This window comes from Gossypium arboreum, chromosome 6 (assembly GCF_025698485.1).
Source record: "Gossypium arboreum isolate Shixiya-1 chromosome 6, ASM2569848v2, whole genome shotgun sequence".
Classification (NCBI taxonomy): Eukaryota; Viridiplantae; Streptophyta; class Magnoliopsida; order Malvales; family Malvaceae; genus Gossypium; species Gossypium arboreum.
Window position 1 is genome coordinate 133107866 of NC_069075.1, and position 25246 is coordinate 133133111.

Genomic DNA, 25246 nt, shown 5'->3' on the forward strand with positions numbered 1-25246 from the left:
TTTATAACTCAGTAAGTCATAAGCATTCATCAATCCACTGATAAAGTTACTACAACATGAACAATAAACGAGGCTAGGTACTCATCCATATCGAATCTATACCATAATTCCTCGGACCTTTTGGTCCAATCTCATACCAAGTCATACATCCACATTTCATATTCTACACAACAAGATATTTGAAGCATTTTCACACACTAACTCATTTCCACCACAATCATACAATTTCAATCATCACATAGATTTAAGGCTTACCAAATTCAACCCCGAGCATGAACGTATTTTCTATTCGTCATGAGCTCGAGGTACTTACCCGATCCGCTGTCCATACTCAACTCGATGGAGACACACCTCCATATATATAGAGTACGCACACACAGTGCTTAATACTCGATTTCGCACACTTAGTGCCACGCAATTTAAGCCCGCACACATAGTGCCATACCCTTCGAGCTCGCACACCCAAGGTCAGTATTTTTCCAGCATGCACACTTAGTGCCATATATTTCCAGCATGCACACTTAGTGCCAATCTCGTCACCGTACACACGTATTGCCAAGACACTTAGTGCCGAAAGCAAACTTTCTACACATTTCACTATTTCTTTTACATTCAACAATTGTCATCACTCCATACACATACAATTTCATTTATATATATATATAGCATCCCATTAAATACAATTGCATAGATTTTACAATCATTTAAGCAATATCAAACATATGTGCTTAATGACTTACCTTGTGTTGGGCAAAATGGTTCCAACTCGGCTACTCGATGTTCTTTCCTTTGCCTTTGCTTGTTTCTCCACCTCGAGCTTCTTGAGCTTAGTCAATAAATTAACTAGTTTAACCGTCTTGCCAAATATTTATACATATATACATGACATCAACTATACTATCATCATTAATACATCAATTCACAAAATTTTATCTCATGAGCATATGACCCATTTTTACCCCATATGGCGAATGCTTCATTCATTACCCAACTAGCCATTCAACAATTTTCAACCTCATTACCACCCTTTTATGTCTAATTGTCTAAATGAGATTATCAACATGCCTATCTATAGCCGAATGTGCTAAAATTGATCTAACATCACCTACACACTTGATTAAATGGCGAATACCTATACTATCAATTATGGCATCATTTTTTATTCTTTCAAACACTTAGTTTTCCTCCCATGAACACTTGGCGAATTTCTTTTCTCTTCTAGCATAGCTTCACACCTATTTGTAACATCCTATGAATCCACATACATCACATTTCTACATAAATTTCTTTTACTTTTCTTCTACTTCCATTCACAACATCAAAGACACCATACACATATATCATTACAAAGCTTGACACTTAGCATGCAAATGACATCCACACAAACCCACCTTAGCGAAACTTAACTCATCTTCATGCCTCACCACCACAACATCAAACATCAAACATCAATGATACCAAGAAGACAACACCCATGGTCGAATATCATCCCCATTTCATGGTAAAGGTTTAGACCATGGGTTAGGTGGAACTCAAACTATCAACTAAAACATGCATGAATCTCATGGATAACATCAACATACCTTAGTCTAGCAAACTCCCATGGCTGATTTTCTCTAGCTTTCCCCTTTCTTCTTAGTACATTCGCCAAGCAAGGAGAAAATGAGAGAATGAACACTTTTTTTCCTTTTCTTTGTTTTTCTTCATATTCTCTTTTTTTTTTTTTCATTTCTTTATTCTTTCTACATAATCCACTAACTAAACATGTTGGCAACATGTTTCCACTCATAGCATGGCCGCCATCATGCTTCATTTTGGCTAATTTGACATGCAAGGACAACACTTTCCCACATGTATTAATAGGCCACCTTACATTTGCCTAGCACATTTCTAAATTTTCTCACATAAGTCCTATTTGATAAAATTTCACTTACAATTAACAAAATCCAAACATGAAATTTTCACACATGCATATATGCATATAATGAGCATCAATTATGATGGTTAATTATTATTATGACTCGGTTTAGTGGTCCCAAACCACTTTCCGACTAGGGTCAATTTAGGGATGTCACAACTCTCCCCACTTAAGAAATTTTCGTCCCAAAAATCTTACCGGTAAATAGGCTCGGTATCGCTCTTTCATAGAGTCTTTAAGTTCCCAAGTGGCTTCTTCCATTCCGTGTTTATGCCACAACACCTTCACTAACGGGATTTTCCTATTGCGCAATTATTTTACTTCACGCCTCATAATGCGAACCGGATCCTCTTCATAGCTTAAATTAGGTGAATCTCAATCTCGGATGGAGCAATTGCGTGCGATGGATCGACCTATATCGTCAAGCATTGAGACATGAAAACGTTGTGAATCTTTTCGAGCTCGGGGCAAAATTAATCGATATCGATCGCCCAACTCGTTCGGATACTTCATATGGCCCGATGAACCTCGGACTCAATTTGCCCTTACGACCAAATCTAAGCACCTTCTTCCAAGGTGAAACTTTGAGAAAGACCTTGTCTCCAACTTGATATTCAATATCTTTTCTTTTCAAATCCGCATACGACTTTTGGCGATTCAAGCGACTTTCAAACTTTCACGAATTACTCGAACTTTTGCTCGGCATCCTTAACCAAATCAACCTCAAGAATTTACCTTCACTAAGTTCAGTCCGAATAATGGGTACGGCATTTACGACCGTATAAAGCCTCGTAATGCGCCATCTTAATACTTGATTGAAAGCTATTGTTGTGCGAATTCAATCAAAGGCAAATATCTTTCCCATGAACCACTAAACTCAAGGATGCAACATCTCAACATATCCTCCAGATTTGAATTATCCGTTCGGATTGACCATCGGTTTGGGGATGAAAAGTGCTAAAATGCACTTGGTACCCAAAGCCTCTTGCAATTTCTTCCAAAATCGCGATGTAAATCTTGGGTCTCTATCCGACACGATAGAAATAGGCACCCCATGCAATCGAATAATTTGGGAGACGTATAATTCGCTAATTTATCAGCGAAAAATCCGTGCGGACAGGAATAAAATGAGCAGACTTGGTCAGTCTATCAACAATGACCCAGATCGCATCCTTCTTACTTGCTGACAATGGCAGTCCGGATACAAAGTCCATGGTGACTCGATCCCATTTCCACTCGGGTATCGTGATCGGTCAAGTAATCCCGATGGCACTTGATGCTCGCTTTCACTTGTTGACATATTAAACATCTCAAACAAAGTCGAGATGTCTCGTTTCATACCATGCCACCAAAACCGACGTTTGTGTCATTGTACATTTTAGTACTACCGGGTGGATTGACATTCGACTACTGTGAGCCTCGTTCAAAATCATCGAAACAAGTTCCAAATTCCTTGGAATACATAATCGACCCTTGAACGTCAAGCAATCATGGTCGTCAATCTGAAATTCGATTCCTCCTTCGAAACACATTCGGCTCGCTTAGCGACCAATTCGGCGTCGACCTTCTGAGATTCAAGTACTTGTTGAATCAATAACGGTTTGGTCTCTAATTCGACTACTAGCACCTCATCGGGTGAAACGGATAGATGAGCATCCATCGCTCTCAAAGCAAACAGTGCCTTGCGACTTAAAGCATCGGCCACCACGTTGGCCTTTCCCGGGTGATAATCAATGATGAGTTCGTAGTCTTTCAACAACTCAAGCCAACGTCTTTGTCGCAGGTTTAAATCTCTCTGAGTCATCAAATATTTTAGACTCTTGTGGTCCGAATAAATGTGACACCTTTCTCCAAACAAGTAATGCCGCCATATTTTCAAGGCGAACACTATGGTCGCTAGTTCAAGGTCATGGGTCGGATAGTTTCTCTCATGCGGCTTTAGTTGTCTCGACGCGTAAGCCACAACTCGACCTTCTTGCATCAACACACAACCTAACCCAAGCAAGGATGCGTCATCAGATATGACAAACTCTTTACTGGGACTCATTTGTACTAGCACCTGGGGCCTCGGTTAAACAAGTTTTAGTCGATCGAAACTTTCTTGACAGAGTTCGACCACTCGAACTTAACATCTTTTGGAGTAGTTTCGTCATCGATACAGCTATCATCGAAAAACCTTTCACAAATCGTCGATAGTATCCGGCAAGCCCCAAAAAGCTCCTAACTTCGGTAACATTCCTTGGAGGTTTCCAATCGACTATGGCCGAAATTTTGTTCGGGTCGACTCGAATACCCGATGCAGATATCACATGACCCAAGAAGCTAACCTCCTCAACCGAACTCACACTTGCTGAACTTAGCATATAACTGCTTATCCCGTAAAATTCGCAACACTATCCTCAGGTGTTCAGCGTGTTCGGTCTCATTTTGCGAATAGACCAAAATGTCATCAATGAAGACAACTACGAACCGATCCAGATATGGTCTCAAGATCCGATTCATCAAATCCATAAATACCGCAGGGGCATTAGTAAGCCCAAATGGCATCACTAGGAACTCGTAGTGACCATATCTCGTTCTGAAGGCAGTCTTGGGTACGTCCGAATCTCGAATTCAGAATCGATAATAGCCCGATCTCGGATCTATTTTCAAAACACCGAGGTTCTTCGGTTGATCGAACAAATCATCGATACGTGTAACGGATATTTGTTCTTTATCGTCGCTTTATTAAGTCGACGATAGTCGATGCACAACCTCATGGTTCCATCCTTCTTTTCACAAACAACACCGGCGCACCCCAAGGAGAAAAACTCGGCGAGCAAAACCTCTATCCACCAATTCTTGCAATCGAGCTTTCAACTCCTTTAATTCCGTTGGTGCCATACGATACGGAGTGTCGAAATTGGAGTGGTACCGGTACCAATTCGATGCCAAACTCTATTTCGAACAGTGGCAAACCCGCAATTCTTCGTGGAAAACATCCGGTATTCACAAACCACCGCACAGATTCGGGTTTCTTTTCGACTCCTTGTCATCGAGCACATACGCAAGGTACGCCGCACCCTTTTCTTACATATTTCGGGCCAACATTGCGATATTACGGTGGCAACCCCTTTAAGTCCGTAGACTCAACCCGAATTATCTTGTTATTCGCGCACCTCGATCGATAGTCTTGCTTTTGCAATTTACAACCGCATCGTGCATGGTCAACCAATCCAACCCAAGAATAACGTCGAATTTGTCGAACGGCAAAAGCATCAAGTCCGCGGAAAACAAGAACCTCGAAACACTAGGGACTTTTCTTACACACTTTGTTGACAAGCACGTAATGACCCAAGGGTTTGACACCGAATTACAAACTCAAGAGACTCAATAGGCAAAGTCTTCTGGATGCTAAGGTTTCGCATATATAAGAATGAGTAGAACCGTGGTCAATCAAAGCAATCACATTAGTATCGAAAAGAGTAAAAGTACCGGTGATAACGTCGGGGAGGATGCCTCCTCTCTCGCGCGGATGGCATATGCTCTAGCAGAGCTGGTCTCGGATCGAACGATCAGATCGGTGGCTCCTCTCGATTACCACCCCTACCTCCCGAAATCCTCGGGGTCTACCTCTAGTCTGTCGCCCCACTAGATCTTGCACCTTGCATCTTATTCTTCTCATCTAGTTCCGTGCAATCTCTAATGAAGTGGTCCTTGAACCACATCCGTAATGAGTCAGGTTAACGGACTTACCCCAACATTCACCTAGGTGTCGTCTTCCACATTGGGGGCATTCAGGTCGCTCTTGACAATTATTGCCCACACTAGCTACCGATGTAGCTCGGGAGTCCGTCAATGGTCGGGCTCTGATGGAAATTCCCACAGTCGCCCTCGACTTACTAGTGTCCTCCCTGAATTTCTTTACGGTCGAGAACGGAGCTTTACTCGCCGATCTTTTACGATAATCTCTTGCTTCAAATTCAGCCTTCTTCTTCTCCTTTCCAAGTTCTTCCGCCTTGCAGGCTCGTTCGACTAATGTTACGAACTCCTTTATCTCCAAAATACCCACTAGTAGCTTTAAATCTTCATTCAATCCTTCTTCAAATCTTTTGCACATAGCAACCTCATCAGCCACACACTCCCGAGCATACCGACTAAGTCTTACGAACTCATGTTCGTATTCAGATACTGTCATACGGCCTTGCTTGAGCTCCAAAAATTCCTTACGTTTCTGATCGATGAACCGTTGACTAATATATTTCTTCCGAAATTCCGTTTGAAAGAAATCCCAAGTAACTTGTTCCTTTGGGACTATGGAAATCAAGGTCCTCCACCAATAGTAGGCTGAGTCTCGTAACAAAGATATAGCACACTTAAGACATTCATCGGGTGTGCATGACAGTTCATCAAACACTCTAATGGTGTTATCAAGCCAGAATTCTGCCCTTTCGGCATCATCGGTAACTATGGCCTTAAACTCCTCGGCCCCACGCTTCCTAATCAAGTCCACAGGTGGTTTACTCAGCCTCACAGGATCGATGAATCGATGGCATCACGGGCTCTTGGGGTGGATTATTTAAATTCGGAATGGTTGGACAGTAGGATTAGTTCGGGCATCTTCGCGACCCACTCATTCATCATGGTAAAGAAGGCTTGTTTCGCCCTTCATTTTGATTATTCGCGGATGACCGAGGCTCAACAGGCGGTGTCCCTTGCGCAGAGCAGCCGCTACACTTTCAACGTCATCCGCCAAGGGTCTCTATCCCGGTTCCATCGCTAATCAAAACAAAAATTTCAACCGTCGAAGTCATCACATTATTAAGCACTAACAATTTGGCATGTATAGCTAGACTCACATGCTCTATGGTAGTCCTAGAACCGACTAAACCATAGCTCTGATACCAATAAAATTGTAACACCCCGAACCCGTGACCGTCGCCGGTGTCGGACACGAGGGGTTAACGGGCCAAATCTTCTCAAGGTACCAACCAATTTGGCATTTCCAGACAGGCTGGAAAACTGCGTCACTGTCACCTTAAAAATCATATCTCGAGTTCCAAAACTCGGCAACTGATTCTGTAAATTTTCCCTGAATTTAGACTCATATATCCATCCATGGATTTATTTCTAGAATTTTTTGTCAGGCCAATTGGTACATTTTATTAGTTAAAGTCACCCATGTTACAGGGGTCGACTACACTGACCTTCGCACGTTACAAATTGAATATCATCTCGTACAGAGCTCTAATGCTCATGCCGTTTGTTTCTAATGAAACTAGACTCAAAGGGGAATCTATTCATATAAGGAATGACTTCTAATTGTTTCTGGATAATTTATGGTAAATTTTCAAATTCGGGACAGGGGACCCAGAAACAGTTCTGGCCCTGTCTCACGAGAACTTTAATATTTCTCAGTATACTGCTCATATGGTCATTTCGTTTCGTCCATATAAAAATAGATTCATCAAGGTTCAATTTCATAATTTACTCACTATTTAATTCTACTTCTACTATTTTTAGTGATTTTTCAATCTCATCTCACTGCTGCTGTCCGCAACAGTTACTGCAGTAGACTATGCCAATTTCATGAATCTTTCCTTGGCCTTAATCATCCATCATACATGACACAAATTATGGCCACCTTATCAAAATTAAAGTTTCTAAGACTCGTGGCTATAGGTTCTAGCATCCCACTCGACGACCACATAGGCCATTTTCACATGGCTTAAAGTTTACAACCCACAGTTCAACAAAATATAATAGCCTATACATGCCAAATGTTCTTCAACAACGAAGACAATACCAAAAGATTTCAGCGGTGTGATGACTTCAACGACGGTTCCGATCACGCAAACAATACGAGTCCGAGAGACCTAAAATGGGTGACAAGAAAACACCGAGTGAGTTTATAACTCAAGAAGTCATAAGCATTCATCAATCCACCGATAAAGTTACTACAACATGAACAATAAACGAGGCTAGGTACTCATCCATATCGAATCTATACCATAATTCCTCGGACCTTTTGGTCCAATCTCATACCAAGTCATACATCCACATTTCATATTCTACACAACAAGATATTTGAAGCATTTTCACACACTAACTCATTTCCACCACAATCATACAATTTCAATCATCACATAGATTTAAGGCTTACCAAATTCAACCCCGAGCATGAACGTATTTTCTATTCGTCATGAGCTCGAGGTACTTACCCGATCCGCTGTCCATACTCAACTCGATGGAGACACACCTCCATATATATAGAGTACGCACACACAAGTGCTTAATACTCGATTTCGCACACTTAGTGCCACGCAATTTAAGCCCGCACACATAGTGCCATACCTTCGAGCTCGCACACCCAAGGTCAGTATTTTTCCAGCATGCACACTTAGTGCCATATATTTCCAGCATGCACACTTAGTGCCAATCTCGTCACCGTACACACGTATTGTTCAAGACACTTAGTGCCGAAAGCAAACTTTCTACACATTTCACTATTTCTTTTACATTCAACAATTGTCATCACTCCATACACATACAATTTCATTTATATATATATATAGCATCCCATTAAATACAATTGCATAGATTTTACAATCATTTAAGCAATATCAAACATATGTGCTTAATGACTTACCTTGTGTTGGGCAAAATGGTTCCAACTCGGCTACTCGATGTTCTTTCCTTTGCCTTTGCTTGTTTCTCCACCTCGAGCTTCTTGAGCTTAGTCAATAAATTAACTAGTTTAACCGTCTTGCCAAATATTTATACATATATACATGACATCAACTATACTATCATCATTAATACATCAATTCACAAAATTTTATCTCATGAGCATATGACCCATTTTTACCCCATATGGCGAATGCTTCATTCATTACCCAACTAGCCATTCAACAATTTTCAACCTCATTACCACCCTTTTATGTCTAATTGTCTAAATGAGATTATCAACATGCCTATCTATAGCCGAATGTGCTAAAATTGATCTAACATCACCTACAAACTTGATTAAATGGCGAATACCTATACTATCAATTATGGCATCATTTTTTATTCTTTCAAACACTTAGTTTTCCTCCCATGAACACTTGGCAATTTCTTTTCTCTTCTAGCATAGCTTCACACCTATTTGTAACATCCTATGAATCCACATACATCACATTTCTACATAAATTTCTTTTACTTTTCTTTCGCTTCCATTCACAACATCAAAGACACCATACACATATATCATTACAAAGCTTGACACTTAGCATGCAAATGACATCCACACAAACCCACCTTAGCTGAAACTTAACTCATCTTCATGTCTCACCACCACAACATCAAACATCAAACATCAATGATACCAAGAAGACAACACCCATGGCCGAATATCATCCCCATTTCATGGTAAAGGTTTAGACCATGGGTTAGGTGGAACTCAAACTATCAACTAAAACATGCATGAATCGATGGATAACATCAACATACCTTAGTCTAGCAAACTCCCATGGCTGATTTTCTCAAGCTTTCCCCCCCTTTCTTCTTAGTACATTCGGCCAAGCAAGGAGAAAATGAGAGAATGAACACTTGTTTTTTTCCTTTTCTTTGTTTTTCTTCATATTCTCTTTCTTTTTTTTTTTCATTTCTTTATTCTTTCTACATAATCCACTAACTAAACATGTTGGCAACATGTTTCCACTCATAGCATGGCCGGCCATCATGCTTCATTTTGGTTAATTTAACATGCAAGGACAACACTTTCCCACATGTATTAATAGGCCACCTTACATTTGCCTAGCACATTTCTAAATTTTCTCACATAAGTCCTATTTGATAAAAATTCACTTACAATTAACAAAATCCAAACATGAAATTTTCACACATGCATATATGCATATAATGAGCATCAATTATGATGGTTAATTATTATTATGACTCGGTTTAGTAGTCCCGAAACCACTTTCCGACTAGGGTCAATTTTGGGATATCACAGTACTAGTGATCCAACAATTTATATAGAGCAATTCAATATGATTTCATTATTTGAATCTGCTATGGAGGCATGGTCAATTTTGTAGAACCAACATGAAGGGAATGTTGTCATTTATATACCAAAACGATAGATTTTAACAACCAGGTTAGGAACATCTTAGTAACAATTTATAGCCACTGTGAACAAAGTACTCCCCAACAGTCTCCCCACACCATACAATACGACCCTTCTACGAAAATTGAGGAATGGGGGTGCACAAAATCAAAACTACCTCATTAAAAGAAAAATAGGTGCAAATTACATCTTGCTTCCATCTTCTAATTTAGAGGCAATAAGGCTCGAAACCCAAATTAGATCACTGACCTGTAGTGATTGGATCTTAAATGGCTTAAAAACACGTGAGATAGTAGTTATCATACATTGAGATAAGAGTATCATTTCCAAGATTCCACCTTAACCCCATCTTTACAAGGTCCTCCACACTCCAAATGTTATGCCACAACAAGGTTGACTCCCTAACTCTACGCTCATAAAATCTTTGCCCACATAGCACTTTGCTCACAATACTTTTAAGACTAGCAAATTAAGGGCTAGCTCTTTGTCTTCAAGGTCGTGATTTGCCATGGTTGAAGTCGCGACATCATGGTTTTGCCTTCAATGTCTCGACATATCCCCTTTTTGGTCATAACATCTGTAACGCCCCAATTTTCAGGAATTCTGTGAATGTTGGCATAGGTTTAATTATGTTAGTGGGCCTCTAGAAGGCCCAAGCTTAAGATAGAACCCGGCAATTTTGGTTAATTTTTGTTCCATAAGAAAAAGGGGTGAAATTATGAAATAGAATCTATGTGAAAATGTTTGAAAATGCTATAGGCTAAATTGAAGTGGCCAAATAAATAGGAGTGCAAAATAGGAGGATTTGCATGACAAACCTCCCATTTTACATGAAGTGGCCAGCCATCATGTTGTTGTAGACAATATGAGCACTTGATATCCATAATTCATGGTACAAATTGATAATGGGTTAGGTAAATGTTCCATGATAATGGATTAGGTAAATATTCCATGATAATGGGTTAGGTAAATGTTCCATGATAATGGTTTAGGTAAATGTTCCATGATGGGCATTTCATGTCTTTTGTATTAAAGAATTAAATGGATGAAATATGAAATTTTATTAAAAGAAAAAGGGGTGAAAAGAACAAAGTTTTGTCCATCTTTGTTCATCATAGCCTAAAGTTAGAGAAGAGAAAGGAGAGGAGAAAACTTTTGAATGTTCGGTCACTTGGGGAAGAAAATTGAAGGTAAGTTCATGGTAGTTTGCTTCTATCTTGATGTTCATGAGTTCTTCTTGATTCTACCTTAACTCTTGAAGCATATTTTGGTTTTTGGTTGTGTTGTGAGCATTTGGTCATGAATTAAAATGAAGGAAATGGTTGTTGTTTCATGTTCTTTTAATGAAAAATGGAAGATAGGTGAAGTTGAGCCAAACAAATGAGCATGCATGTGCCTTAGATGCTAAGGGGAAAAATCGGCTAACATGTTGTGCTTTAAAATGATGAAATGGAGACTATACTTAAGTAAACTCATAGATATGTGATGATTGATTGGTGATATACATGTTTAAATAACATGCATGCAAGTTATGTGTGAAAGAGTGATTTGGTAATAAATCTGCTTGGGACAGCAGCAGTAATGTGACTTTGGAAAATCACCATAAATTGTGAGAGATGAGTTAGAAGGTGAATGAATTATGTAATTAAAGCTTAATGAGTCTAGTTTCAAATGAAATAAACGAGAACATATTTTGAATTCTGTACAATGAGAAATTTGATTCGTAATGAAGAGTGGTCAGATTAGTCAAACAATGAAACATGGGAAACTTTAAGAAAAATCTGGTATTGATTGGCCAAACCAAAAATTCTGAAAATTTTATGGATAGAATATATATGAGTCTCTTTTCAGGGAAAATTAACGAAACTTGATTTGGAGTTTCATAGCTCCAGTTATAAATGATTTAGTGACTGTTGCTCAGGAAGACAGCTTGCAGTGAAATTATGATTATGTGGTAAACATTGACAAAAATTTGTTAATGAGTTGCTTATTGATTTCTTATAAGCTTACTATGATCTGTAGGTGTGGTTGGCCGAATATTGTAAGGGGTTAATCGTAGTTTGTATTTGAATAGTTAGATTAACGTGTTAGTAATCCGATTGTAGGCGGTTCGTGTGTGGATCTCACAAGATATCGTCGCAAAGTGTGTGTAACTAACACCCTCTTTCTTAGTCCGGATCGGCAAAAGTCGAAAAGTCAAATGTCAAAACCGGTATTTTGTAGATTTGCGAGTGTGCGAATGCTCGTGAGGTAAATCGATTAATGTTTTTGGTAAGCTGCAAAATTTGACTGCAAAGTGCATGATTTACGTGCCCTCGATATTTTTGGGCTTAATGGGCCAAAATTGGAATGATGGGCCAACGGGCCCAATTCGTAAGAACCCTCGATGCGTGATTACGTTAGTACGTGAAAAGTAGGAATATGCATGAAAAACCCTTAAATAGATAAATTACTGGAATACCTTTAAAAAGTAGAAAATTTACAGTTTTACCCCTAGTAGATAAATTACCGAAATACCCCTAGGGTTAAATTGACCTAAATGCATGTTTGACTGTTGTTATTTACTGCATGCCATGTTGTTATTATCTGATGCATGGGATTGGGCTATTAACGGAGGAAGTACTGAAAGTGGCTTGTCCCTTTCAACTATTAGATCTGGTGCCCTAAGTGTAGTATATTCATTTGTAAACTTGTAATTTTTTCGAACAGATTAGTTAATAAAACAAATTCGTTGATTATATTAATATACTTTGTATAATTTTCCAGATATGGTTTTTGCACGCAAAGCAAAATGAAAGCGAATGTTGGTTATTGGTTGTCTAATGTTTATATAAATACTAAGTAGTATTACGTGGTCGGATTGTAATACAGAAAGATAGTTTATATTAGTAGACGAACCTAAATATGTCCTTAGTCTAATTGGAAAAGCTTATATTAGTAGACGAACCTAAATATGTCCTTAGTCTAATTGGAAATGAGCAAGTCGATTGAAAAACTAATATGCCATCTACCAAGTCCAATTAGGGAGATGTTTTTTCTTAGGAATCGAAGCACATAACTCCCAGAAGATAAAGACCTAGATGTGATTGACTAGACTAATAGTACATTAGACTAAACCCAAGAAGAATAGATCCTGAATCCGTTTATGGATATATTCACTTGTGACATTCATAGTGTGGTATACCTAAATCCTAAGTGATAACAGACTATGTATGCATGATTCGTACACTTTGATGTAAGTAAAAGCCTGAGTTCGAATAGATAAGGAACCTAAAGCTGGTGCGTTGTGTGTACAACTTCTGTAGTATGTAGCGTCATTCACAATAGTGGAATTCATAGCCTGAGACATGGGTAAATTATATCTTCTCATTGGCATTACATGGTTGATGAAAAGTAACAATGATCACGAGTCATTCATCTTTATGATGGATGACTTGATCACCATTTGATAGTGATTGACTTTTCATAAAGGAAGATGTAATGGTTACCATGAGATAAAATAGGATCATATTAGGAGAACACATACTATCCCAAAGAGATTAAGGATATCCTATGAGAGTAACATACTTATGAAAAAATCATTGGATGAGCATGAATCGAGTTGCTTTCGTAATGGCATGTCGTTGGGGAGAGCTTAGTTATGATATTATAATGGAATTAATTCATGACTAAATGAGTTTATAATTAATAGGCAAAAAGCTTAAACTTAATTATAAGTCATTTGAGCTCCAATTGCATATGTACAATTGATCCCTCTATTAGCTTGTTGAAACCATAAATGAATTGCATGATGAATCAAATAAGCATAAATGAATAGAAATGAAGAAATATGAACCATTCAAGAAATGATTGTAATGACCCAAATTTTACGGTTATCGAAAAAGTGTATTTTCGAGTCACCGTTACTAAAAAACAGATCCGTAAATATTTATCAAAATATTTAAAAAGTTAATTGAGTGGTTAATTAGAGTTTAATTAAGTGAATTTAGCATAATTAAGGATAATTAGATAAAAGGATTAAATTGAATAAAGTGTGAAAGTTTAATTATAGATTAAAAGAAAATAAAAAGGACCAAAATGGAATTATACCATTTAGCATAAGTAAGTATGGCATATAAAGTAAAAATCTAAGATTTTTACTTAGATTTTAATTATAAAATATATATTTATTAGTAATAAATGATATTAAATTAATTTATTATAATTATATTATAGGATATTTATATGATAAATAAATTAAATTGTGACAAGTGTGTGATAAAAATAAAATATACGTGTAATAAATATTATACATACATTTGTAATATATGTATGTATTTACTTATTATTTAAGTAAATATTAATGTTATTGTTATTATTAAATTGATATTATATTATGAAATAAATTAAATAAAGACAAATGTATGGTAAATAAAATTTACAAGTGTAATACATATATTTATACAATTGTAATATATTTTATTTAATTGCTTTTTATTTAAGTAAATATATTTTTATATGAAACAAATAAAATAAATAAAAGAAAGACAAGTGTATAAAAATGATTTGGTACAAGTGTAATAATATATATGCATACAAGTGTTAAATAAATATTTTTTATTAAATAGATTTTAATATAGATATTTTATTGTTATTATTATATTTTATATATATATATATATATATAGTAAATAAAGAAAGAAAAAGAAAAGAAACAGAATAGGCAAACGAAAAGCAGGGGAAAGAAAGAAATATGGAGAATTAAGGTTTGAAGGTTTGGAAGTTTAATAGCTAACATTGTGCTGAAAATCTCGACTAAGCAAGAAAAAGGCAAAGTCGACGAGGGTTAGCTCAGAAATTACAGTTTGTATTGCTATAATCTGATATATTTAATTATTGAATTTATTAATTAATATGTATATAAAGTGCTTTGGGGTGAATATGTGAATTAGAATAGATATCGGTTAGAATTGAAAAGTGAAATGATTTATTAATTGTTGATTTTGATTGAATATTATGATAGTAATTGAGGTGAGAAATATTGTGTTTTATAATTGAAATGGATTGATTAGGTATGTGTTAAATTTATTGAATTTATACGAATATATGTGATTATTGTGAAAATTGAATATTTGTTATTGAAAAGTGAAATGAATTATATTGAATTATGAATATATATGATTGTTGAGATGTCTAATGATTGGAAACTGGAAAATGAATTAGAAACCTTATTAACAGTATCGGGCTAAGTCGGATATAGTTGGCATGCCATGGGATTGGAAGTGTTCAGGGATATTCCGACTTTCTGTCGATGAGACACTATAAGTGTCGCCTTACTATTACTGTTCTGGATTCGTTCCGAAGAGGTACTCCGTACCTTATTGTTACTGTTACTGTTACTGTTCCAGATTTGTTTCGATGAGGTACTCTATGTACCGCTACTGTTACTGTTACTGTTACCGTTACGGTGTATTCCGGCTCCGGCCGATGAAACACTGTATGCTATCCCGGTGTGTGGGTTGGATCCGTGTATTCGTCTAAGTCCGAATCATGTTAATAGGGGTAAATAAAGGTACTTGATAACTGACTACTACTGAATAATTGACTGTTACTGAATAATTTATCGTTACTGAATAACTGACTGTTAAAGAGTGACTGAATATTATTGAACGACTAATTGTTATTGAATGATTGAATGTTACTGAATGAAACTAATAAATTGATCGATACTAAAAATTATTTACTGATATTGAATAGTAAACAGAAGTATAAATGAGACATATGAATGAAAAATATTATTATTTAAATGATTGTGAATTTATTTCAAAAGCTAATTGGGTTAATAGATGATAAAGATTGAATGAGTTGTAAAGAATTTATCCATGAAATGAATAAATGAATATTTATGATCATTAAATGATATTAAGTGTATGTTTTACTCTTTAATGTTTGGATTATAGAAATACCACTGAGTTCATACTCAGCGTACGATTTGTTTTTGTACGCAGGTTAAATTAAAGCTAGAACATTGAATCAGCATCCAGACCGATCCATAACTCAATGAGGTAAAACGTGTTAATAGTTGGTAATGGCATGTGCTTAGGATGTTTTATGTGTGTGTAATTTTGGATTGTTAATGTATTAAAGAAATAAGTAGAATTACGCTTGGTAATGGTATATGGTAGAATTAGGGTAATAAGTATGAATCTGAACTATTTGATCATATATGATAAGTGAATAGAATTGAGTATTGGATAATATATAAAATGTCTAAATTTGGCAAGTTTTGAGTATATTTAAATGTGTTTAGATTGGTTAAATATAGGTATTTTATGCTATGTTTGGTAATTATGTGTATATTAATTGTAAATTGTCCGATAGGTCCAGTAATGCTTCATAACCCTATTTCAACGACGGTTTGGGGTTAGGGGGTGTTACAATGATTATGGTTTTCTCCAAAAATAAAAATGAAATTGGAGAAAATGGAATCATTTGGAAATGAATGTGGTTTTATCAAAATGGAAATGAAAATGAAAATGAGAAATAAATTCATTTAGAAATGAACAAGGAGTTCTCAAAAATGATTGTAAGATTGAGTTTATGATTTTAAGCTATTTAAAGCCCGAAAATGAAAAAAAATAAATATATTTTCTCATAAATGTTATCATGGGTAAAATCATCATATTTTTATCAAGGATAAAATTGGGATGAGAAAATTATTTAATATAAATATTGATAGTTTATTTTGAGAAATAGAAAAACAGAATCGGGTTTGATCAGATTAAAAAGTGTTAGGTCGAAAATTCTGGGAAGTACTCGTAATTAGACTCGGTGTGAGAAAAGCCCAAAATCTCCTCTTGGAATATGAAGGGACGAAAACCCTAGTAGGAACGCTATAGAGTGCCGCCCAAGCTAATCCTACTCTAAGTTGGAAGTGTTTTTCTATTTGAAATAAACTTTTCTAATTCAACAAGGGTTCTACCTTCTCTCCCTATAAATAGATGTCGTCGGTAGGGCTATGAACACAACTTTAAGATATCATTATTCTACCCAAAAAGAGAAAGACTTTTATTTTCTTAGAATTAAATATATTTTCCAAAATAACGATTTTGTCGATTTCTATTTGAGAAGAGAATTTTTATTTTCACCCCAAAAGAAAATAAAATCATTTTTAGTTTTTGTGTTTGATTCGATTTGATCGAGTCCACACTCGAGGCAATTCATGGTACGAGAATACAAATGAAGATCATTTGGTTGGAATTTAGGAATGAGAAGGATCCACCTATCTGAAAACATAGGCACAATTTCAGTCTAGAGTTTATTACTATAAATATCACAAACCAGGTTGATTTTCAAAAATTTTTATTTTTCATTGTGAAAGAAAGCTCCCTGCATTTCTAGCAAGCTTTAGCAGTGATGAAAACCCCTCAATGCAAATAAAAAAAAGAAGAGGAACTCAATGGGTCGCCTTAACATAGACCTCTAAAAAGATTGATGTTGCCATATACTTTACCATTTACCACAACGAAATAAGTAACTGTTTTGACACATTTATCACCAAATCCACCTAGTTACTCGCAAAACCCATGTTTCGCAAAATATCCTCAACAAAATTCCACTCTACTCGATTGTATGCCTTGCCCATATCTAACTTTAATGTAAAATACCATGTTAAACCTATTCTCTTTTTCTTAAAAAACACATCAACTCATAACAACAATAATATTATAAGTAATAAGCCTACTTGGTACGAAAGCACTTTGGGTCTCATCGATACACATATCTAAAACAAACTAAAATCTATTGACAATCACTTTAAAGTTTATCTTATAAATGACTATGCAAAGGCTAATAGGTCTAAAATGAGTCATATTTTAGGGACAAAATTGTTTGGGGATCAAAATGATATTAGTATAAAAATAGAAAGGAAAAAAAACTATAACATCAAAGCCAATAATAGGTTAATGATGTTGATAGAATAAAAATAGCATACCATCATCTCGCAAGGCTTTCGTAAGATGCATGCTTCTAGCAACGCTAACAATCTCTTTCGCCTGGAAAGTTTATGTAAATACCTATTCATCTCATCAATAATGCAATTTTCAATCCCCAAAAAAACCCTCTCCAGAGCCTACGCCCTTGAGAGATAAATAGAGTGGAAAAACAAGCTACATGCCCGAATTCATCAGCCTCAATGGTGGAGTTCCCAGTCTCATCTTCCATTTTAGGTGATCTGATTCATTTTCTTCATATTGGATGCAAATTTGTAGAAGAAAATAATGTTTCTATCCCTATTCTTTAACCAATTCACCCTCGCCATTTGCTTCCAATATTGTTCCCTTATATCAATCTCCATATTAAGCTAAAGCTTAGTGTTAATCATTTCCTCAAGAGTAGTATCATCAGGATCTAACTCCTCAACTCTATGTCGCAATTGGTCATACATCCGATTATTTTTTATTTTCAAATTCTTTGCCCATCTAAGGAGCCATTGTCCCATAAGCATCAGTTTCTCCCGGATAGTTCCTGAGGCTTTAAAGTATAGCTTTTTGAGCTCTCATTTGCATGTCTCTTCCAAAGTCCAATTGGCATCAAAACGAAATCTATTTTGTCTTCTCCCTAACTGTTCAACTTTGATACCCATGACAATTAAAAGAGGGCAATTATCTAAAATAGAATGCACCAAATGGTTAACATTGTAATTTGAGAAGTAGTCACGCCATTCTAAACTTCCGACACCTCGATCAAGTTACTCTTGAATATTGTGTTTGGGTAATTGATGGTCGTGAAACTAACTAAAATTTTGACTTAAGGCAAGCGCACCTATCGAACAGTAGTATAGTTATGGTGAGACCGGGAATATCATATCCACGAGGACTAAAAGTACTAGTAATTTACTATATTTTTTTTTATCTAGCCTAACAATTAAGAGAGTGCTTTATCTAAGACTAATTATCTAATTAACTAAGATTACGATAGAGATTAAAGTTGGAAAATACTTTTTAGAAGACCGATAGAGGAGACAATACCTAAGGAAGAATCCACCTAGACTTCACTTATTACTTCTGAATTATACGATTTATTCACTTGACTTAATCCGTAGAAATCCCTAGTTTATGTTATTATCTCTCTCGAGACTAAAAACAATTGAAATCTCTTTCTAATTAAAACCCTTATTGTCGCATTAACTCGATATATAGATTCCCTTATTAGATTTGACTCTAATCCGACAGATTTATGTCGTCCTATCTCTAGGATTGCATGCAACTCGGCTTAATTATGAATGATCTACTCTTAAACAGGGACTTTTACTTCATTGAATAAGCACATCAAAAACCTGAATTAATATCCTGGAATATTAAAGCAAGGGTTAAAACTCACAATTAAGAATAAGAACAAGTATTTATCATATAATTCAAATAGTAATAAGATTCGTCTTAGGTTTCATCTCTCTTAGGTATTTAGGGAGTTTAGTTCATAATAATGGAAAACATCTCAAAATCGGGAAAATAACAAAACATAAAGAACCCAAAGAACTTCTAAGGAAATTGAATGGAGATCTTCAGTCTTAAAGTAGATCCTACTTCTGAACTGATTCCAATGGCTATCCTTAAGTATTTTCTACCTTCTACTCTGCGTGTCCTCTTTAATCCTCTTCTAGGGTGTTTATATAGACTTTGGAATGCTTCAAAACCCTCAAAATTAGCCTTTTTCGAGTAGAATTAGACTTGGGCTCGACAGGGACACTACCGTGTGGCACGCCCATGTGATGATGTTCAGGCCGTGTGTAATTCTGAGTTGGTTTTTAGTCGACACGGCCATAACACACGGGCGTGTGGCCTACCCGTGTGTCACACACGGGCGTGTGGATCACCCATGTAGAAGTGCTTAGATCGTGTGAAACACTGAATTAGGCCCAATTTGTTCGTTTTTGGCCCGTTTCTTGCTCTTTTTGCTTTCTTATGCTCACCTAGGTATAAAACATAAATTTAAAGGATTAGGAGCATTGAATTCAATGAAACTAAGGAAAATCATCCATAAATATATTAAACATGGGGTAAAAATATGTATATATTATGGTTTATTAGTAATCTACCCCACTCCCAACGATCCTTGGTAGCGCAAATTAATCAAACCGCATTCCTCCAACATTGTGTGAAACTCAACCATCCTTCATTTACTTCGAGCCCTACCTCCATTTTCTCAAATCAATAAAGAATCTCATTGAAATTCTCAACCACCAACCACGTCAATTCTAACACAACATGCAATTGTCTCAATAGATTCCAAAAACGCTTTTTTCGACTACTACTCCAATGGGCCATAAAAATTGGTAAGCTTCCACATATGACTATCCGATTCGTCGTCCAACACAATATCAATATAACTAGATGAAAATCTAAAAAGAGATATAGACACATTCCAACCCAATGAAAGACCACTACTTGAACTTACATCAATACCGTGAGGAAAACCCTACTTCCTTCTTGCCTTCTTCATAGGGGAGAGCAAAAATTGGTTTTAATCGAAAAAATAGAAAAATCAACACAATCGGTTTTTTTTATTAGGGCGATTTTGTTAGTTTTGTCATCGATTTAGATGGTTTTTTTCAATTGAATCTCTATTTTTGAATCCCAAAATCAAATTGACCCAAAAAAGTGACTTATATTATATCATTTTTAATTATTTAAAATATATTTATTTTTTATAATATATAATAAATATATTTATTTTTTAAATTATTTAAAATTTGAGTCGATTAATCGAATAACTGACTAAATCAATGTAGATTCGATTTTGATTTGTTCAAGTCAATTCTTAAAAAACTAACCAAACCAACCAACTAACTGATTGCTTATCCCTACTTATTCACAGCGAACTCTGCAATTTCATTTCAATCAAGAAAATTACAGATGGGTTAACGACCCTCAAAAACTGCTAAAGGTGTCTAATTGCCTAAAAGCTCTCCAGCCTCAGACATTCCAGCATAAGGTTTTCATTATGACTAACGACCCTATTAACTATATATTAAAAATGTCTAACAATGTATTTAATATATAATAATAAAAAATCCTTTTCACCATTATGTATTAATAAAAGGGCTAAAAGTTCAAGAGAATCTTTGAACTTTAAAAAAAAATCAATTAAGTCCCGTTGAAAAGACAGCTTTTGACTATTAACTTTAACGATTGACTATGAAAGTGTAACGATTTTTTTCATTTTTGGGTTATTTTCGTCACATGTCACCCATAATTGCGCCACACGAAGAAAATTAGTATTTTTTATTTAAAATTGTTAAAAATCATAAAAATTATAGAAAATCATAACAAATGTAAAAAATATAGAAAAGTGCAAGAAAATATAAAAAAAATATAAAAATCGTAAAAAAATTACAAAAATATAAAAATATTTAAAATTTTATATATAGTCTCCATTGTCTATGTTGTGCTCTTCCGTAATTATAAAATGTTGGAGGGAGCTTTGGAGTGGCCAAACGTTCTTTTTAACCCTACCACCATTGTTTTATTGATCCTTGTGCTTGTCCGCCACAGACCTTGTAAACTTGCACCCTTGTCCATCTTCACTTTGTTCACCAAGGTTCTCCCTCCCCAGTATCACCCGTCCACATTAATCCCCATCAATATCGCCGATGACAGTGTTACTGGGAGCAATGATAATGTCATCATTTTCAGCTTGGTTTTCGCCACTTTCTTTCGTGGTTTCTACGTATGTTTTGATTAATAATTATGATAAAAACATACATAAAAACCACAAAAGAAAATGTTAACATAATAATAATTGTTAAATTAATAATTAAAAAGGTGGATTGAATTTTAATTAGATTAACGTCGTAATTGTTGTCAGAAACGTGGATTCGAGTGCAAAATATTATCCTTTTATTTAAGAGTTAAGAAATAACTATGGATAATTTTAAGCATTGTAACAAAAAACAAATATGATAATAACCTATAATGAAATTAATGTTAAAAAAAACTTAATTAATGGAAATTTAATATACAAGGGCTTGATATTTTGCAAAGCTTAATTAGTTTTTAAAAGAAAAAGTTCAAGGACTCTTATAGACGCTTTAACCTAATAAAATTATTCTAAAATATTAGATTCACTTCAAACTTTACTTGATAAAACGCTAATTAAACGAACAAAAATCAAGTAGTATAGCTGACTAACAAACGAATAAATTTGCTGATGAAAACCACAATATGGGTGAAAATTTTATATAAAAAATATAATTCAAGTCCAATTAAATTGATTTTTATAAATTTTAAGTAAAAATATAAAACAGAAAATAACAACAAAAACACCCTCAAAATAAAATCTCATAATAATATTTATTACTTTATAAACAAAAATAAATTTCTAGTCATTTCCCAACTGAATTGATGTCCAATTAACTCAACATCAATTTAGTCGAGCAACTATCTATATGGATACAAGTCCATCCATCGAGTCATATATTCTTCAGTGATTGTGGCCCATCGTTGCATTTTCACAAAGCTAACCTCTTAAATGCCTGGCTAATTGTGGAGAAATTCATTTCCACAAGGAAAACACATTGATTCAAGAGCTCAAATTTTAGTAATTTACCAAATCAAGTTTGATGCGAGCATATGAGATCGGCCCTTCGTGGAAAGAATGCTGTTCACCATGGAAGATATGCTCAAGCTCTTATAACAGCCAGTTGATATCCAGCAACATCTTCCTTCATGTACAGTAGAAGAGAATCCAAGAACCTTAAAGCTGAAACCTAAATACTACATACAAAGATGCATTGCATTGGTTCAGATCACATACCTTCAATGAAAGAATCTCCTCCGACATCGAGCCGATCCATGCTCTTCGTACTCAGCCTTGGTGACACATGTTGATTCAAAATTGGGACTCGATGCCAAAAGTGAACCTCCACGCCACACATCTAGGATTGGACTGACAAGCATATCCCCGAAGATTTTTACCAAATGGATAGAAATAACTTTGCAGAGACATGTAAAATATTAACAACTTATATACAAGTTAGAGAATTTACTCATTTTGAGTTGTTATCTTCACTTGATACTCATGTGGGACAAGAGGGCGAAGATCCTTTTGTCTGAAATTTAGAATATCACTATGACTGTAAATCACAGTGTCGTCTCTTAAATTGGGATTAATACAGTCTAATGGTCCAGGGATCAAGCTTACAGTCTTTCGGCAAATCGAGGAAACAATGTACTTCCACCGGTCAATATAATGCTGTTCAAGCACAGGACGAAAAACACTTGTAAGTGGCATGAGTTAATTAAACTTGAAAGACATGTATATTTTTCTAGGTTGCACTTAGAAGAACATAAAACCACCTTTGATAAAGTACAGGGCGAAGATAAGGATGGCATGAATTGACAGCTCGAACAATGCATTCTGCTAGTCCGGCCTCATTCATTCCTGCAACAAGAGATGAAAAAACAATGTCCGCATTTCTTACATCATTGATCTCACGTCATTGATCGATTCCCAAATGAAATGGAAAACCTAAAACTATACATACCCAAATCTGCAGGTTGGAAGATCATCTCCGGAACGAGAAACCGTTCATTGATTAAGTCAAACTCCTACACAAGGAAGCCAAGAACATCATTGAAAATGTGCAGGCAAAAAATGTAACACTTAAGAAGAAAGAGAAAGTTGGAACGCTACATTTTTAGTTAAATCCACCCTCTTCCTCTCCTCAGTCTTGGCGATAGTTTCCAACTGATATGTCTCTTTGTTTGGTTCCATGGCAGCTGATGGAGAGGCTCTGAGATGCCTCTGGGCTGCTTCAGGGTCTTTAACATAACCCTTTTTGTGAGTCACACCATCAGGCAATACATAGGTACATCTAAAAAGGTTGTCTTTTCCTTGTTTCCTGTAATGATTTGTCTACATCGTTTAAAAAAATAGCAGAAACAATATTCATCACATATTGCAAGCGACATTGAAAGAAATATGTATATCAAAAAATGTAGTAATCTCTGTTTTATACCTGGCAATCTGGAGATCTGTTTCAACATCAAGAGAAACAAAGCAGAGCTTCTCTTTAACATCGTCCATTAGAAAGGTTTCATCCATCACATTAATGGAGCGATATGAAACCAATTCCTTGAGATAATTAGTCAAGGCTTTCCCACCCAAATCTATCCTCTTCACCCCATAATTCAAGGTACAGTTCTGAAAGACAGGGGCCACGTGGGTAAAGGAGAACCCACAGTCGACCACCAAACTACACTGCGCCTCGGAAAGCAGGCTGTCAGGACGGCGGCTGGACTCGTAGAGGTGGACGAGGGAAGGAGAATCGGCGACGAAGAGGGAGTTGAAGCCGAAGTCTTCGAAGATGAGTTCGTCGGTGGAGCGTTGGATGGAAGGGAGGGAAAAGAGGGGCTCGGTTAGGAGGAGGGAAGAAGAGGAAGGGGAGACATGGAGGAGGGAGTTCAAGAGGTGCGACCAGATGTCGCGTTGGAGATCGGGGTTGATTAGGTAGCCTCGGTCGATGGGGCGGCGGATAGCGGCGGAGGTAAGGTCTTCTTCGGTGGTAGTGGAGGGGTGGAGGAACTTTTTGGAGGTAAGAGGGCGGTAGAGACAGTTGGGAATTACGACGGCGGGATCGCGCTCGCCTCCTTGGCCCGCTTTAATCAGGCCACCGCCGTTATCGAGGACGACGACGTTTGACATTGGGGTGAAAACGAACGAACCAATTTGACTCTATAATTCGATTTATTTTTATTGTTAAAATAATAAAATTTAATATCCTTGTCCTGAATCCTGTTCTACTAGCGTGTACACTTGTTAACTCATTTTAAAATTTTGGTAAAAGTACAACATAGACCTTTATATTTGAAGAGTCATTGTATTTTGTCTTATTTTTTTAAAAGTATGAGACTCTTACTCTTGTACCGAGACACTAATTATATTTTATCCTATTTATTTAAAAATGTGTTGTTAAATGAGGTGAAATTAAAAGATGAGTAAGATTAAGTAAATGTACTATGGAGACCTCTACATTTTACTCCCTCTACTTAAAAAATAGGTAAATTAATCCATATACTTTAGATTAAAGAGTATTTTGGTCATTTTGTTAAAAAATTCATCCATCTCTACTTTTAAGTGATAACGTGATTGACGACGAAACCAGATAGCGATACATGGCTGCCATGTGTACCTCATGAGGATGTTACACATTTTGCCACATCAACAAATATTTAAAAATTAAAAACTTTCAAAAACATATA

At 35.9% G+C, this 25246-nt stretch overlaps 1 protein-coding gene across 2 annotated transcripts; it reads right to left on the reverse strand.

The window, feature by feature from the left end:
• Positions 1 to 21348: 21348 nt before the first annotated feature.
• LOC108484388 (actin-related protein 6-like) lies at positions 21349 to 24833 on the reverse strand. 2 transcript variants are annotated; one of them, XR_001871244.2, is made up of 9 exons: positions 24004 to 24833; positions 23679 to 23886; positions 23530 to 23593; positions 23342 to 23426; positions 23187 to 23237; positions 23032 to 23094; positions 22800 to 22931; positions 22593 to 22707; positions 21349 to 21648 (listed from the first exon to the last, which is right to left on the reverse strand). XR_001871244.2 is itself a non-coding variant. In XM_017788160.2 (8 exons), exons 1-7 carry the CDS (start codon positions 24687 to 24689, stop codon positions 22802 to 22804), a joined length of 1287 nt encoding a protein of 428 aa, XP_017643649.1. In that variant the 5' UTR covers positions 24690 to 24833; the 3' UTR covers positions 22238 to 22707; positions 22800 to 22801. The 2 variants fall into 2 exon arrangements, 1 of the variants encoding a protein (XP_017643649.1); XM_017788160.2 differs by lacking the exon at positions 21349 to 21648 and having other exon boundaries at positions 22238 to 22707.
• Between the last annotated feature and the right edge of the window lie 413 nt (positions 24834 to 25246).

What these genes read in the sequence shown, in the direction of transcription:
- LOC108484388 (XM_017788160.2), bottom strand. Translation starts at nt 24,689, where the DNA reads ATGTCAAACGTCGTCGTCCTCGATAACGGCGGTGGCCTGATTAAAGCG. An exon ending in CGCCCTGTACTTTATCAAAG is followed by an intron (nt 23,238 to 23,341) that starts GTGGTTTTATGT and finishes GTGCTTGAACAG; the next exon opens with CATTATATTGACCGGTGGAA. An exon ending in CCTCGATTTGCCGAAAGACT is followed by an intron (nt 23,095 to 23,186) that starts GTAAGCTTGATC and finishes TCTAAATTTCAG; the next exon opens with ACAAAAGGATCTTCGCCCTC.